The sequence below is a fragment of the Podarcis bocagei genome (assembly GCF_964188305.1).
Source record: "Podarcis bocagei genome assembly, chromosome: 1".
In the NCBI taxonomy this organism is placed as follows: domain Eukaryota; kingdom Metazoa; phylum Chordata; class Lepidosauria; order Squamata; family Lacertidae; genus Podarcis; species Podarcis bocagei.
Genome location: NC_138125.1, coordinates 121,272,573 through 121,287,475, shown reverse-complemented (window position 1 = coordinate 121,287,475; position 14,903 = coordinate 121,272,573). Strand labels below are relative to the sequence as shown.

Sequence of the window (14,903 nt, the reverse complement as noted above, 5' to 3'; positions counted from 1 at the left end):
AGTCTCTGGAAACAGCAGATTAAACAATTACTTAAAAGTATATCATACAATGCAATTCTTTCAATGATCGGCCTCTAGATTACTTTCCTAAGTACAGTCATACCTCATGTTACGTTTGCTTCATGTTAGGTTTTTCCAGGTTACGTCCCGTAGCGACCTGGAAGTATCGGAAAGGATTACTTCCAGGTTTCGCCGCTCGTGCATGTGCAGAAGCGCAAAATGACGTCATGCGCAGAAGCGGCAAATCGCAACCCGCGCATGCGCAGATGTGCCGCTGCAGGTTGTGCTCTTTTCATGTTGCAAACGGGCCTCCGGAACGGATCCCGTTCGCAACCAGAGGCACCACTGTAATAAACTCAGTTCATTCATGGGCAAGGAGATGTTGTAGTTCAGGAATGGGGAACCTGTGGTCCTCCAGGTGTTGTTGGGGCTCCAACTTCCATCAGCTCCAGCCAGGATGGCCAGTGGCCAAGGATGATGAGAACATCAAGAGGGCCACAGGTTCCCCATCCCTACTACACTGGAACTGATTCACAGGTGTAGTATAGATTGCTAATTTTGCTGCCAGGTCTGTGTTCCCTGTGTGTTCCATTTCCATTGTCAAATTCATCATGTGGGTGTGGGGGAACATCATGGATAGGTGGGTGAACATGTGTGTTTACATATCTTTCCAGCCATTTAGGTCGCTATTTTTTATAGACTGATCCTGTATTTCTAGTAAGCATACATACTAGGAAGTAATCCCCATTTTCCAAAAAGTTTAGGTAGCCAGTGGTAGCCAGCAACCACTGACTAGGCTAAGACTATACATTGACAGAGTCAATTGCAATAGTGCCACTTCAACCCCAGTCAAAGACAGAGTCAATTGCAATAGTGCCACTTCAACCCCAGTCAAACTCTGTCCTTTGGGCAGCACAGGTTCTCTTGCCCATCACCTTCCTCCAAATCATGGAATCATATAATTGTAGAGTTGGAAGGGACCCTGAACATCATCTAGTTCTAGGCCAACTATGTAGCTATTCCATACAGGGATGGATCCAACAGCCTTGCCATTATCAGCATCACAAATGAACAAGTTGGAACAAATGTAGCTTCGCGTTGAACTTCTGACAGGTGGGCATTCTCTGTGGCCTGCACTATTGTTCTGTGTATGCGGTAAAGATTTGTTATATGTCCAGAGCTGGTGCAAGGTGCTTCATATCCTTGCAGGAGGCTCCCTCAGTCCCCAGAAGTCCTGTGGCCAGTAGTAGCAGACCATGGGGTCAGGCAGAGCTGCTTTCCCGATATTGATACCTCCGCAGCTTGCCTCAACAGCACTAGAGCAGTGCAGCAGCGGAGTCAGGACTGGATAGATGCAGTGGCAGGAACACCAGACGAGCCTCTTTGCGTCCACACAGCCCTGAATTTATCTAGCTCCAGTGCCATCCAGGTAAGCCACAGGGCTGCTTCTTCCTACCATGCTTGCTGCAACTCCTCCTGGTTTTGTCGCTCTTCCTCTGCGTTGCTGCCGCCCTCCCTGAGTGTGCAGACAGTGGCAACAGTGAGGAGATGAAGCAGCCTCTCAGTGGCGTAGCGCGGGTTGCCACTGCCCAGGGTTGCGCGGAGGGGGTGGGGTGGGAGGGAGGGAAATGGATGGAACACGCATGCGCATTCAGCTGCCTAATGGCGTATACGTCACCCAAGGGATTGCAGCTACAGAGATAAGAAAAGAAGAGTCGTTCCGTTGTCTGGAGAGGTCGCTTCCTGGTTCACATGGAGAAGCTCTTTTCAACAGAGTCAGCGCACAGCACTGAGTGTTGAAGTTTTGCGCCCCCTAACATTTTTGAACCCCTGTGCCCCTCCCACACTACACCACTGGAGCAGCCTCCTGTATCTCCCCCCCTTGAACCTGGAGCCAGCATTTTGCAAAAGCTCCCCAAAGAATGATCTGGATAGACCGGCTTGCAGTCTGAAAAAGTAAGAAGACTGTGGGGGCATGAAAGTTTCAGAGGATTCCCAGGGATTGTCTTGTTTAGGGTGGCCATGGCACAGCAAGGATGGATTCACAAGAGGGGAACAGACTGCGATGGGTGGGAGTTCCTGCCTCTAGGGAACTTGTAGGCTTAAGAGGCTAGGATTTGTGAAGTGTGGGGCGGGTGGTGGGGTGGGGGAGAGAGAGAAAGCGGAGAGAAACACATGAGAATTGTCTTCCTTGGGGCTAAACATTTCTTCTGAGGGGCCTGTCCTGTAGCCATGATTTCCTGCCACGGAGGGAAAAGGGCTGCGAAGCATCTGGAGAGAAGGAGACTCTTTACCAGCTTGTTTCCTGTACGTTAAATTGGAAGGCCTTGTCTGTGCAAATAGATTTCAAAATAGAGCCTGCCCTTTGACTGTCTCTGTAATTGCATGGCTCTTGCAGTGTTTTATTTGGCTGCCAGAGTAGTTAACCCCTGGAAGTAAAGGGTTGAGGATGGCGTGACCAGCACGGGTGTGTAGACATTGCCATGTGAATGCCGCCTTGTTTAAATAAGCCTGCTTACCCACGGCCCTTTTTCAGCAACATTTGTACTCACTCTCTCTCTTCGTGTGTGATATATATATATATATAAGTACCACACATATATAGATATTTATCACATGCAAAAAGTTGATTTAAAATATGCTAGCTCCTGGGTGTACAGATAATGAGGTGGTTTTAGCTACCCAAAAGGGGGGGGGGAGTTTTTTCACTGCTTTGATGTAACCCACATCTGTCAAGCCTGGCTGGGGGTGGGGGGGTTGAATTTGTTTTTGTTTAATTTCAAGGGCTCTTGTCTTCCTTATTTGCCCAATCAGTTTAAGCTTCTGCCCCAGGCACTCCCTTGTGCTGTTCTTTTCTTCTGCCAGCGCACAGGTTATTGCGTGTGAAATGTGAGCTCCACTTCTCTTGCGCAGGTTACAGAGAGTTGCAAAGACCCTTTAATCTTTCGCGGTGTGGTTTTCAAGCACATGCACCCAGTCCAACCCCAACCCCCCGGAATACAACACAGATACAGCTACATCAGTCTATCATTGAGCGCTTGGGGTCCTGCTGTCTAAGAATCTGTGTTGTGACTTATCTTTGCGTGAAACATTTGGTGTCTCTGTTTGGGAAATTTGAACCGCTTAACTGGACTTCAGAATAAAAGCCTCACACATTCCAGTTCAATTTGTTAGAGTCCATAGTCCGTTTTCTCTCTCAACCTGTTGCAAAAGAGTTATCCAAATTTAAGATTTATTTGTTTTTTTGAAAAACCTGGAGGCACCGACGAGCTCCGTTGCTTATTCCTTTGTGCAGTCTTCTAATGTACTAAATATCTTAAACATCTTGAAATACGGGTTTGCAAATTAGTAATTTCTTTTAAAATTGTCAGACAATTTTGAATTCACATCAGACATTAGTGGGAAATCGCTAATAATTTAATGCTTGATTCAGACAAATTTTCTTCACCCAGTAATCAGTTTCTTAAGAATGGTAGCCTAATGGGCCTTTGTACTTGATATTGTCCACTTTTTGAAATTATAAATGTTTTGGTTTGGGGTATTTAATTGGCATTTGCAAATTGTATTACAATTGGTTAGTATTTCACAATTTTCGAATTCTTTGTTGAGTGTGGGGTGTGTGTATGTGTGTGTATAATATTTTAATTAGCAGTTGCCTTTATTTACACTGTCATCTCTGCTGTGGCAAATTTTCAGCAGCTTAATTTTGAGGTTAACCAAACAGGTTTTAATAGTTTGATGAAACATGAGAGCACTTGCACTAATGTGTGTTGAAAATAACGTGGGCTTCTAGTTCCAGTTATTGATGGACTATGTTACTGCTCTCTGGAACATAAAGCAATTATTCCTGCAACTATTAAATAAGAAACACTTTAAAAGGAGTCATTGCCAACCTTTCTCTCCGGGGTGGGGGATCTTGTTGACCGGAAGAAAAGTCACATCTGAATTACTAAATCAGCTTAATTAAGGGTCATTTTGGAAATACACATAAAAATCCTTACTACTCAATGGGTGAAATGGAAGCATTTCATTATATACTGTAGCATGCATGAACAGATAATAATTAAAACAGACCTGCAGTAAAGAGGCTAATAAATGTGGGGCATGTAGCTTACTGTAAAATTAAAATACTCTTTCCACTCCAATCATCATCAGCTGAGTTCTTCATTCATCCCCTTTAACTGTCAGTTAAAAGAGAACCAAGAATTGTTTTAATAAAAAGATTACTACTTTTTCTGCAAGTTATTGAAGAGGAAGCACCCCAGCAGAACTATATTACTGAATGCTAGTTAGTATCCCTGAAAAGTATAAGAACAAAGGTGTAGCTTTTATGAAGGACACGAACCCGTTTTACAACAATATTCAAATCAAAGTAGAAAAATGACAACAGCCAAAGAACCCAACGGCTGATGGGATTTTTATTATGTGCGCTGCTAATTCCTGTTATAGAAGTTTGTAAAGGTGTGATTTATTCATCACAATTTCCTCTGTAGATTTGCAGCCTCTAGGGTACAGTAGTAGGTGGTCAATTTTGCACCGCTTTTAAGATTAGTAGTACAGAATGCTAATTTTGATGTGTGTGTTTTCCCTTGCGGTTCGTAGCCCATTCCCCCATAGAAGTATTTTAAAACTAAAACTGTGCCCGGTAAGCAGGCCTTTGGTGTTGTTGATAAATCAGTTGGCTTAAGTATATATAATACCACATTTGGTTTTTAAAGCAGTATTTCATCCTTCTTTGAGATGTACATCTAGGGCACTAAACAGTTTAATGCATGAGAGGCTGTCAGCTGTAGAATAAACAGGAGTAAACAGAATTTGACAATGGCTTAGATTTGCGTAAAGTGTTCTTGTCGGGTGGAGGCAAAGTCTGTAGCAACTAGATTGAGAAACACAGCCAGCAGTTCTTGTCTCCAGTGATGGATGATGTTAGTGTATCAAATGGGCTGTGAATGTTAGAAGTTTGGAAACTTGAGTGGATTTGGAGGTTTTAAAAAGTACATTATTTGTAAAGAAAACAAGCCGAGGCAGAGTAGGATTTTCGTTGTTCTGAAGACCCTCTCCGCGTATTAGATTTCGCCCTCATCATGCTTGCTTAGACTGCCTTTTATGTTAAAACCCCGAGGAGGGGAATAATTCTGGTTTCGTTTTTTTTTACGTGTGTTTATCTTAACACATTTCTTTGCAAAGGCTCTTCTTTGTGTGCTGTTGCTGCCTGGTCCTACGCTGGGGCGTAACTCTCTCCCTGCTGCTGCAGCATCCTGCATGAAACAAATGAGCTGGTGTTGCAAGTTGCGTTGGAAAGCGAGGGAGGAAAGAAAATCCTTGCTGCAGCTTGCAGCAGTCACAAGAGGGAGCTGAGGGCTGGCTACATGGGCCTTAGGATGGAGCCTGCCTCCCATCTATCCCTCCCGAAGCCCCTCTCTGTTCTATTCCTTCTCTGTGCTTGGCATAGCCGTGGTGAGATCTGCTGGTTTGGCAACAAGAGAGCCAGGTCTTCCTCTTGCCTGAAGCAAGGAAACGTCAAAAAAACCCCAAAACCCCTGCATCTGCCCTTGAAGCTGCGAACACAATCTTGTGCACAGCAGGCCATAGGATCCGGCCTTTATTGCGTCGTATCCCTTAATTCCAGCATAAAACAAACAATTATTACAGAGACACCCCAAGTGTCCTTGTTTTCCATGGACAGTCCTGGATTTGCAGAAGCCGTCCTGGTATCTCATTCAATCCCAGAATGTCCTGCTTTTCTTTAGGACGTTCTAATTTTCACCGGAGAAATGTTGGAGGGTATGGAGTTATGCGACCCCCGAGCCAAGGAGATAAGGAACTATACATCCTTTAGAAGACATAAAGGCAGCCCTGTATAGGAAAGTTTTATATATATATATACACACACACACACACACACACACACACACACACACACACATATATATATATATATATATATATATATATATATATATACACACACACATACACACACACACACACATACCCCGTCCATCTGGCTGAGTTTCCCCAGCCGCTCTGGGCGGCTCCCAATCGAGTGTTAAAAACAATACAGCGTTAAATATTAAAAACTTCCCTAAACAGGTTTGTTTTTATGTATGTTGGAAGCCACCTAGAGTGACTGGGGCAACCCAGTCAGATGGACAGGGTATAAATAATAAAATCATTGCTATCATCATCGTTGTTAAATAGAATGTCCTTATTTTCACTGGAGAAATGTTGGAGGGTATGTTATTATTGGAGGGGTTCTCAACATTATCCTGTCATTTTATTACTCACTTTTAGAATATATTCTTTCTCTTCCTCCCCACCCCACCCACCCTTTTTTCCCCTTTTGGAAAAGTGGTGAAAGTTTAAGAGAACTTTGACTACTGAGTTTGCAGTCATTGTCAAGAGCCACATTGTGGAAGGGAAAAAGACACCCATTGTTTCAGTTTGGGTACTTGGGAATTAAGCACTTTATAAACTCTTTGTGAGTTGCTTTACCACCCTTACTCATATTTACAGTATCTCAGCCAAAAAGTGCATGACTTGACAAAGGCAGGATCTATGTCTAAGCAGGGATTTAAACTTAAGTCCGGTTCTCTAATTTTTGGACTTTGCTGGCTGAGGGAGCCAGCTTGTCATTAATTGAAAGGTTACTTAATTTATTTCTTTCTGCTTCTTCTTAAATGTCTATGCATGGTCTGGCTTGACAGCAAACTCCTTCTTAGATAGTGAAACGTTGAAATGCACTTCTGTGATGAACGAATCAGCGCGGCCTGATTCATAACAGAGTCTAAAGTTATTCGCAGTGCAATGCCATGTATTATTTTTTTTTACACACAAGTTAGTCACACTGTGTTCAGCAGAACTTACTCTGGCCCTCCAGATGTTTGGGACTACAATACCCATCATCGCTGACCACTGGTCCTGTTAGCTAGGGATGATGGGAATTGTAGTCCCAAACATCTGGAGGGCCAGAGTTTGCCTATGCCTGCTCTTGGGCTTCCCGATCAGAAGGTTGGCGGTTCGAATCCCCATGACGGGGATTTATTTATTTTAAAGTTATGTGTCTCTTCCATGGCTCACATGGGTATCTTTCCATGAGCGATTATGTACCTACCTCTGGCTTCCTGGCAGACCTGCGAACTGTTGCACATGTTCAGGACAGGTGTTTTAATGAGTCTCTTGGGCTTCCTGCCTTTTACACAAGTCCCTACACGACGTAACAGTCCTTCCAAAATCTCTCCGAACCACACAAGAGGTAGCCCTCCCCCCCCCTTAATTACCAGACAGAGCGCGCTCAGTATATTTCAGGCTCGTCTGCGAGAGCTGGATTTAAGTCATCCCTCTGTGTTCCTGCGCCATTAGTCCATATACTATACTTCTGGGATAATGGAGTAGAGAAAGTTGCTGGTAATGTGTTGGGCCTCTGTTGTCCCTTGAGGTGCTATACAAATCTAAGCAATTTTCGCTTACTTGCCACTTGTCAAAATCTGGAAAGAACATTATGAACCCTGCAGAAATTCTTAAAATGGCAGCTCCTATTCAGCCAGAGCTTTTGTTCTGTAATTTTTGGGCTCCTGAAAGGAGTACCCCACTGTTCTAATTAAAATAAATGGGCAAAGGACAGGCTTCTGCATTTCACATGTTCTATGGAGTACTAAGGGCTGGGGGGGTGGGGAGTATAAAAGAAGCCAAATATTTTACAAATGTAGAGGGAAAATGTCTGTACCATAGCTACAAAGGCTGTATTTTGTAGGGGGTGGGGGGAACAGGTAGAACCAAAAAGCTGGTAGCCTTGAAGAAAACAAACAGAGACAAGTTTCCCCCCAACATTTTCTAAAACTATATATATATATATATATATATATATATATATATATATACACACACACACACACACACACACACACACACACATATATACACATACACGCACATACACACACAGTGGTACCTCGGGTTACATACGCTTCAGGTTACATACGCTTCAGGTTACAGACTCCGCTAACCCAGAAATAGTACCTCGGGTTAAGAACTTTACCTCAGGATGAGAACAGAAATTGCACGGCAGCAGCGGGAGGCCCCATTAGCTAAAGTGGTACCTCAGGTTAAGAACAGTTTCAGGTTAAGAAGGGACCTCCAGAACGAATTAAGTTCTTAACCAGAGGTACCACTGTACAGTTTTACCAAGTACTGTATAAACATTTTTAGCAAATCACATTTAAAGTGCATTTATAGCATTTTAACAGGCATGGCTTCCTCAAAAGAATCCTGGGAGCTTCAGGTTACAAAGAGTTTCAGTTCCTGGCACCCTTAACAAACTACAGTTCCCAGTGCTTTAAATGACCAAGTCACTCTTACTTTACCATTCATTCAGGCCTTGCTATTCCTTCCCCAAACTCCATCCTCTCCCTCTGTTGTTGTTTTTCATTGTCTAACTTAGATTGGGGGGCAGGCAGTAGAATTCAATATAACAACCAATAATGTGTCCCTTTTCTATAAAATTGTATGGCCATGTTATACAGATGTCCTGTATTGGGTGCAAAGGATGAATGAAAGCGAGATATATTTATGTTGAAGATATGTGATACAACTGCTGGGATAGCTCAGTCGGCAGAACATGAGACTCTTAATCTCAAGGTTGTGGGTTCGAGCCACGTTGGGCAAAAGATTCCTGCTTTGCAGCAGGTTGGACTAGATGACCCTCGTGGTCCATTCCAAGAATGCTTATATGAATAAATGACTAAAAAGTGTCCAGTAAGAAGGAGATCACTACTCATCAAAGAAAGGAAACTCCCAGATAAGGCTCCTTTGTTTAACCATGGCCACAGGGGGGAATGTACTTCCATACATTAGTTTTGATTGGCCTGGATAAATTAATACGGAGCGGGGAAACTGGTGCGTCATCATCAGGAACTAACTGGGTTCCATGTTAGAGGTAAGGAGAAAACATTTTGTTCCGAGAACAGTTGTCTGGAAACTATGGAGGACTTTTGCTGCTCTCGCTTTATGGATGCACAGTAATGTGTCTGATAGTAAGCTATATCCTCTTTGATATGGGACTGTCTGCTAGTAAGGTTAGATAACCTTCTATTCTGGAGTTAGGCCCAGTTTACCTGAAGGAGCATCTCCAGCCCCAAGTTTCCAAGCACAATTCAAAGTGTTGGTGCTCACTTTTAAAGCCCTAAACATCCTCGGCCCTGTATACCCAAAGGAGCATCTCCAGACCCATCATTCAGCCTGAACACTGAGGTCCAGCGCCGAGGGCCTTCTGGCGGTTCCCTCATTGTGAGAAGTGAAGTTGCAGGAAACCAGGCAGAGGGCCTTCTCGGTAGTGGTGCCTGCCCTCCCATCAGATGTCAAGGAGATAAAGAACTATGCAACTTTTAGAAGACACCTTAAGGCAGCCCTGTATCAGGATGTTTATAATGTTTGATTTTTAAAAATGTTTTTATATGTGTTGGAAGCCACCCAGAGTGGCTGGGGCAACCTAGCCAGATGGGTGGGGTATAAATATTATTATTATTATTATTATTATTATTATTATTATTATTATTATTATTATTATTATTTATACTAGATAGAAGATGCTGACATCCTTCCCAGCAAATACTGTTCTGTGAGTGTAAATAAGCTACGCTTAAAAAGATTTAGCAAAGCAGAACTTTCTAGAGGGCATAGGGTTTTGTTGTGGGTTTCATTGGTAGTTTTAGTATGATTGTAACAGTAATGCCGTCGTAAAATGCTATTTAATCATTCCTTTTATGTAGATATTATATATATCTATATCAATCCACAGGTTGCACAACTGGCCGTCAGCGACTTTTCTCTTCATCAGTTGATCATATCTACTTACACAAGCAGTCAAGCACTCAGCAAAGAAGATATCTCTTTTTCCAGAGACAAAGAAATGCTCCCTATAGCATAGTCTGGCCAGCTACAGTTTCTCCGGCTCATCCAGTTCCTAAGGTACTGTAATTTCTATTATCTGATCCTTTCTCCAGTCAATATAAAGGTTGACTGCACGAGTGATCAAGTACATTCATCCCTGACAGCTGGGAGTTTGAATCATGGTTTTGTTACCAGGGCTGAGATTTGATATTGGAACGCTAGTGCGCCAAGTTCCCTGCTCCCTGCTATGCTAAAGACAGCGCCAAATCAATTTCTCAGCCAGTTTAAATCTGATGCTCCTTCAGCTGCCGCAAACCCAAATGCGCTTTTTGTTTTGTTTTGTTAGTCTCGTTGTTTAAAAAAGAAAGATATTTTGCAATTGGTTAGAAGTCAAGTCAATGTGAATTGACTGCACTTGAGGGGGGGGGAAATATCACGGTACGTTTTAAAAATAGCAAACTTAAAAACATTTCTGTCCATTTCCAGCTTTGTTTATTTGCTTCCACCTAAAAACTGAAATGCTTATTAAAAGGTCAGTGAGCTGCCCTGCTATGTATCTTATCAAGTAAACCTTCCTGTTACTTGCTGAAACTAGCTTCTTGGAATACAGAGATGGCATATTTTAAAAGGCAACCTGGAAAGTATGGGTTGAGGTTGCCATTTTTTAAATTTCAGTGTTCATTGAAAGTAGTAACTCAAGCTATTTCATAGTTTTGACATACGCGTTGTCCAGTCCTATACGGTATTTACTCACAGATAGGTAGCCGTGTTGGTCTGCCATAGTCAAAATAAAAAAATTCCTTCCAGTAGCACCTTAAAGACCAACTAAGTTAGTTCTTGGTATGAGCTTTCGTGTGCATGCACACTTCTTCAGATACGTATCTGAAGAAGTGTGCATGCACACGAAAGCTCATACCAAGAACTAACTTAGTTGGTCTTAAAGGTGCTACTGGAAGGAATTTTGGTATTTACTCAGAATGAGTCCCATTGGTTTCCATAGGGCTTACTCTCGTTGAACTATGCTTAGGTCCTGATCTCATGATGATTTGCTCAAAAATTAGTTCAGTGTAGGTCTTAAAGTAAGAAGAGGTGCTTAGCTTTCAGGACAACTCCCATTAAAATGTCCCAGCTCCTTCAAATACCTTCCTGCATTCTGTGTGGAGGTCTGTGTTCAATGTGAAGGGAGATTCAAAGCACATTTGGGAAACAACAACAACAATTTTGTTATTTATACCCCGCCCATCTGGGCAGCTTCCAACATATATAAAAACATAATAAACATCAAACATTAAAAACTTCCAGTTACAGGGCTACCTTCAGATGTCTTCTAAAAGTTGTTTAGTTATTTGATGGGAGGGCATTCCACAAGGCGGGTGCAACTACTGAGAAGGCCCTCTGCCTGGTTCCCTGTAACCTTACTTCTTGCAGTGAGGGAACCACCAAAAGGCCCTTGGAGCTGGACCTCAGTGTTCTGGCTGAACAATGGGGGTGGAGACGCTCCTTCAGGTATACTGGGCTGGGGCCGTTTAGGGCTTTAAAGTTCAGCACCAACACTTTGAATTGTGCTTGAAAATGTACTGGGAATCTGTGTAGATCCTTTAGGACCTGTGTTATATGGTCCTGGCAGCCGCTCCCAGTCGCCAGTCTAGCTGCCGCATTCCAGATTAGTTGCAGTTTCCGAGTACAGTGGTACCTCGGGTTAAGTACTTAATTCGTTCCGGAGGTCCGTTCTTAACCTGAAACTGTTCTTAACCTGAAGCACCACTTAAGCTAATGGGGTCTCCTGCTGCCGCCGCGTCGCCAGAGCCCAATTTCTGTTCTTATCCTGAAGCAAAGTTCTTAACCTGAAGCCCTATTTCTGGCTTAGTGGAATGTGTAACCTGAAGCGTATGTAACCCGGGGTACCACTGTAAATACATTTAGAAGCCTCCCCATGACTGGGAACTCCTATGACACGATTAGAACCTCCCTTCAGACCTTTCAGCTCAACACCTGAAGGTCAGAAGTGGAGCTGGCACATGGGGAATGTTTGGGGTGGGGCTTTTACCCGCCTGCTAGGGCAGGACGATACAACACGCAGCCCAGGGGCCGCAATTGGCCCTCGGAGCCTTTTTTGGAGCAGCCCTTGGCAACATTTGACACACATACCCCTGCAGCTCTTGCACTGCCTTCCCAAAACCAGGTAAGGAAGCACTGGGCTGTGGGAAGGAGATGTGAGGGCTCTGACAGGGCCCTCTTATAATCCCGATATCCCAAGCCTAACATTGCTTCCTCTGGGTATTACTAGCTTCTGTTATGCAAGCTCTGAATTCTGGAAAGTAAACTAGTATCTACCGTATTTTTCGCTCTTTAGGACGCACTTTTCCCCCTCCAAAAATGAAGGGGACATGTCTGTGCGTCCTGTGGAGCGAATGAAGGCTTTCGCTGAAGCCCGGGGAGCGCAGCGCCAACTCTCACTGCGCTTCCCGGGCTTCAGGCAGCTATCTGCAAGCCTTTGGGCTCCAAAGGCTTGCGGATAGCAGCCTGTTCTGGGGGCTGGGGTTGGGGGAAGCTTGGGCTTCCCTTGCCCCAGCCTCGTGGCTGGGGGGGGATTTCCTCTCCCTTTATCCCCCCCCCTAAAAACTAGGTTCGCCCTATGGTCCGGTGCGCCCTATGGAGCGAAAAATACGGTACATCTTGGATGTTTTCAGAAATCTCAGGGGCGAGTAGTAGCACAGGTGCATGAATTTATCTATAAATGTGGTGCCAGATGAAATGCCGAAAACCTGGTTTGCAGAGATTGTGGAACCGCTTGCCTGTTTTCAGAAATGTCTTCAGTGATGCAGATCAAAGAAAAAAACTGTGTTCTGTTCTGATTTGCCTGCTCCCTTGCTATATTATTTACTATTACTACTGTAGCTATTGTTGTTATTATTTGTTTTTCTTACCCGCCCTTCGCCAGAAGATCCCAGGATGGGTTACGCTGTGCAGCTAAAACAATAGGCAAAACAGCCCCAACCATAATCTGCCCCCACCTCCATCCAAAAAAAAATCATTCCATGCAACATATTACAATACAAAATCAATATTCAGATTTAAAAGGCTGGAATGGGTAGCTACATACACAAAGCACAGTGCTAAGACCTGCATGCCTGAGCAACCAATCTGCCTTCTGATTTTAATGTCAGAAGGAAGATAGCGAATAGTGAGAACAACCTCACTGAAAGTGTAATTAAAATGTGTGTGTCTATTATTATGTGTGTCCTGTGTCTGCAAAGAGCTGCACTTTGGCGTCTGCCTTTGTTATATTTTGCGGGCTGCCTTTTTTATATTTTGCGCCGCCTACATTTTGGGTTCCTCAGTGCAAATCCTTATCAGAATCAGCCTCGTGGGCCAAATCTGATAGGTGGGCAGGGGCTTCCTACTACCTGTTAGTCACATGACATCACATTATTGGCTGGTGGGCAGGGCCCGCCCACCTGTTGCAATTGGGGTTCCCACTTGGGAACCGCAGTCAGCCCTGTGTTTCATGCTTTGGGAAGCTCTGAGCATAGGGACAGCAAACTCCTTGTCCCCCCAGGATAAGCAAGTCTGAAGATTGCAGATGATAGCTGCAAGCAGGCCTTTGCCTGCAAAACGTACCTTTTTTTCTCAACTTCATAGAGTTGGCATATTCCAAAAAGCAAAAACCCGGACCCCCCCCCCAATCGGGGCACCCCTTCCCACCATTGAACATCTCCGTCAGGTGGCTGGCACCGTGAGCCAGCCTCACACTGAGAGAGAGGGGGGGATAGAAGGGAAGGGAGAGAGAGGTGGAATCTACACACATAAAAACTGAATATGCTTTTTTAAAAAAGCGTTATTAAAAATACATTGAATTTTCCATAAGGCTCACCATTGCCATCTAGTGTCACATTGTATGTTGCACTTACTTAAAACACACTTAAAACGTTTTATTTGCAGCTATATAGCTGAATCCACAGGGACGCGGGTGGCGCTGTGGGTAAAACCTCAGTGCCTAGGACTTGCCGATTGTATGGTCGGCGGTTCGAATCCCCGCAGCAGGGTGAGCTCCCGTCTTTCGGCCCCAGCTCCTGCCCACCTAGCAGTTCGAAAGCACCCCTAAGTGCAAGTAGATAAATAGGTACCGCTTTATAGCGGGAAGGTAAACGGCGTTTCCATGTGCTGCGCTGGTGCTGGCTCACCAGAGCAGCTTCGTCATGCTGGCCACGTGACCCGGAAGTGTCTCCGGACAGCGCTGGCTCCTGGCCTCTTAAGTGAGATGAGCGCGCAACCCTAGAGTCGGACACGACTGGCCCGTACTGGCAGGGGTACCTTTACCTTTTAGCTGAATCCACAGAGAGAGAGAGAGCGCAACATCAGAGGGCACCAGGGAGGGAGGCCTGCGCTGAGAAAGAAATCATTATTTTGGCAAGAAATCACCCCTGCTGCTATATATCCAGGTTTCCCCAAGGATTGCTCTCACTTGCATTAGCTGCTGACGGGCGGCCGTGGGTGCGGGTGGGCAGTGATCCTGCATAGCATTGGGCTTAGTTGCATGAGAGAGATCCCTCTTGTACACCCAAGCTCAATACTTTGCAGGATGGCTCTCCCTTCACAACTGCTGAGAGCAAATCTGCTTAGGGCTACATTGCAAAAGTGCTGTTTGAAGCATCTGTCCCCATTTTCCTTGAAATGAAATGCAGCCCCCGCACTTCAGCTGCAACAGGAACATAGGAGTTGCCTTAAAGTGCTTCTCAAAAGCTGTATTTGAAGAAGCTCATGCTCTTCTCTGAACCAGTGGCGGCCACTGCTGCCTGCCTGCCTGCTTGCAGGAAAAGCATGTGAACTGCGGCAAACAGTGCTTTTGAGCAGATCTGAATCTCTGCTGATCAGCTGATGTGTGGAGATTGCATCCTACTGCCTCTATGGCTTGATATTGTTTCATGCTGGGAACAGGGCATGCAGGCAAGGCAAGACTGAGCCCTGTCTTCCTGTCCAGCAGCTGGCATCTTCAGGTGGGCATGGTGTTGGAG

General features: G+C 44.6%; 1 protein-coding gene across 4 annotated transcripts in view; it reads left to right on the top strand.

Moving 5' to 3' along the window:
* METAP1D (methionyl aminopeptidase type 1D, mitochondrial) overlaps positions 1-14,903 on the top strand; it is a 106,115-nt gene that overhangs the window by 42,498 nt on the left and 48,714 nt on the right. For 3 of the 4 annotated variants that reach the window (XM_081182951.1, XM_081182950.1, XM_081182952.1), the window contains exon 2: positions 9,797-9,966. In XM_081182951.1, the coding sequence (XP_081039077.1) occupies positions 9,797-9,966 (170 nt within the window). Of the gene's footprint in view, positions 1-1,215; positions 1,430-9,796; positions 9,967-14,903 lie in introns of those variants that run through there. The other variant, XM_081182953.1, reaches the window with a different exon arrangement.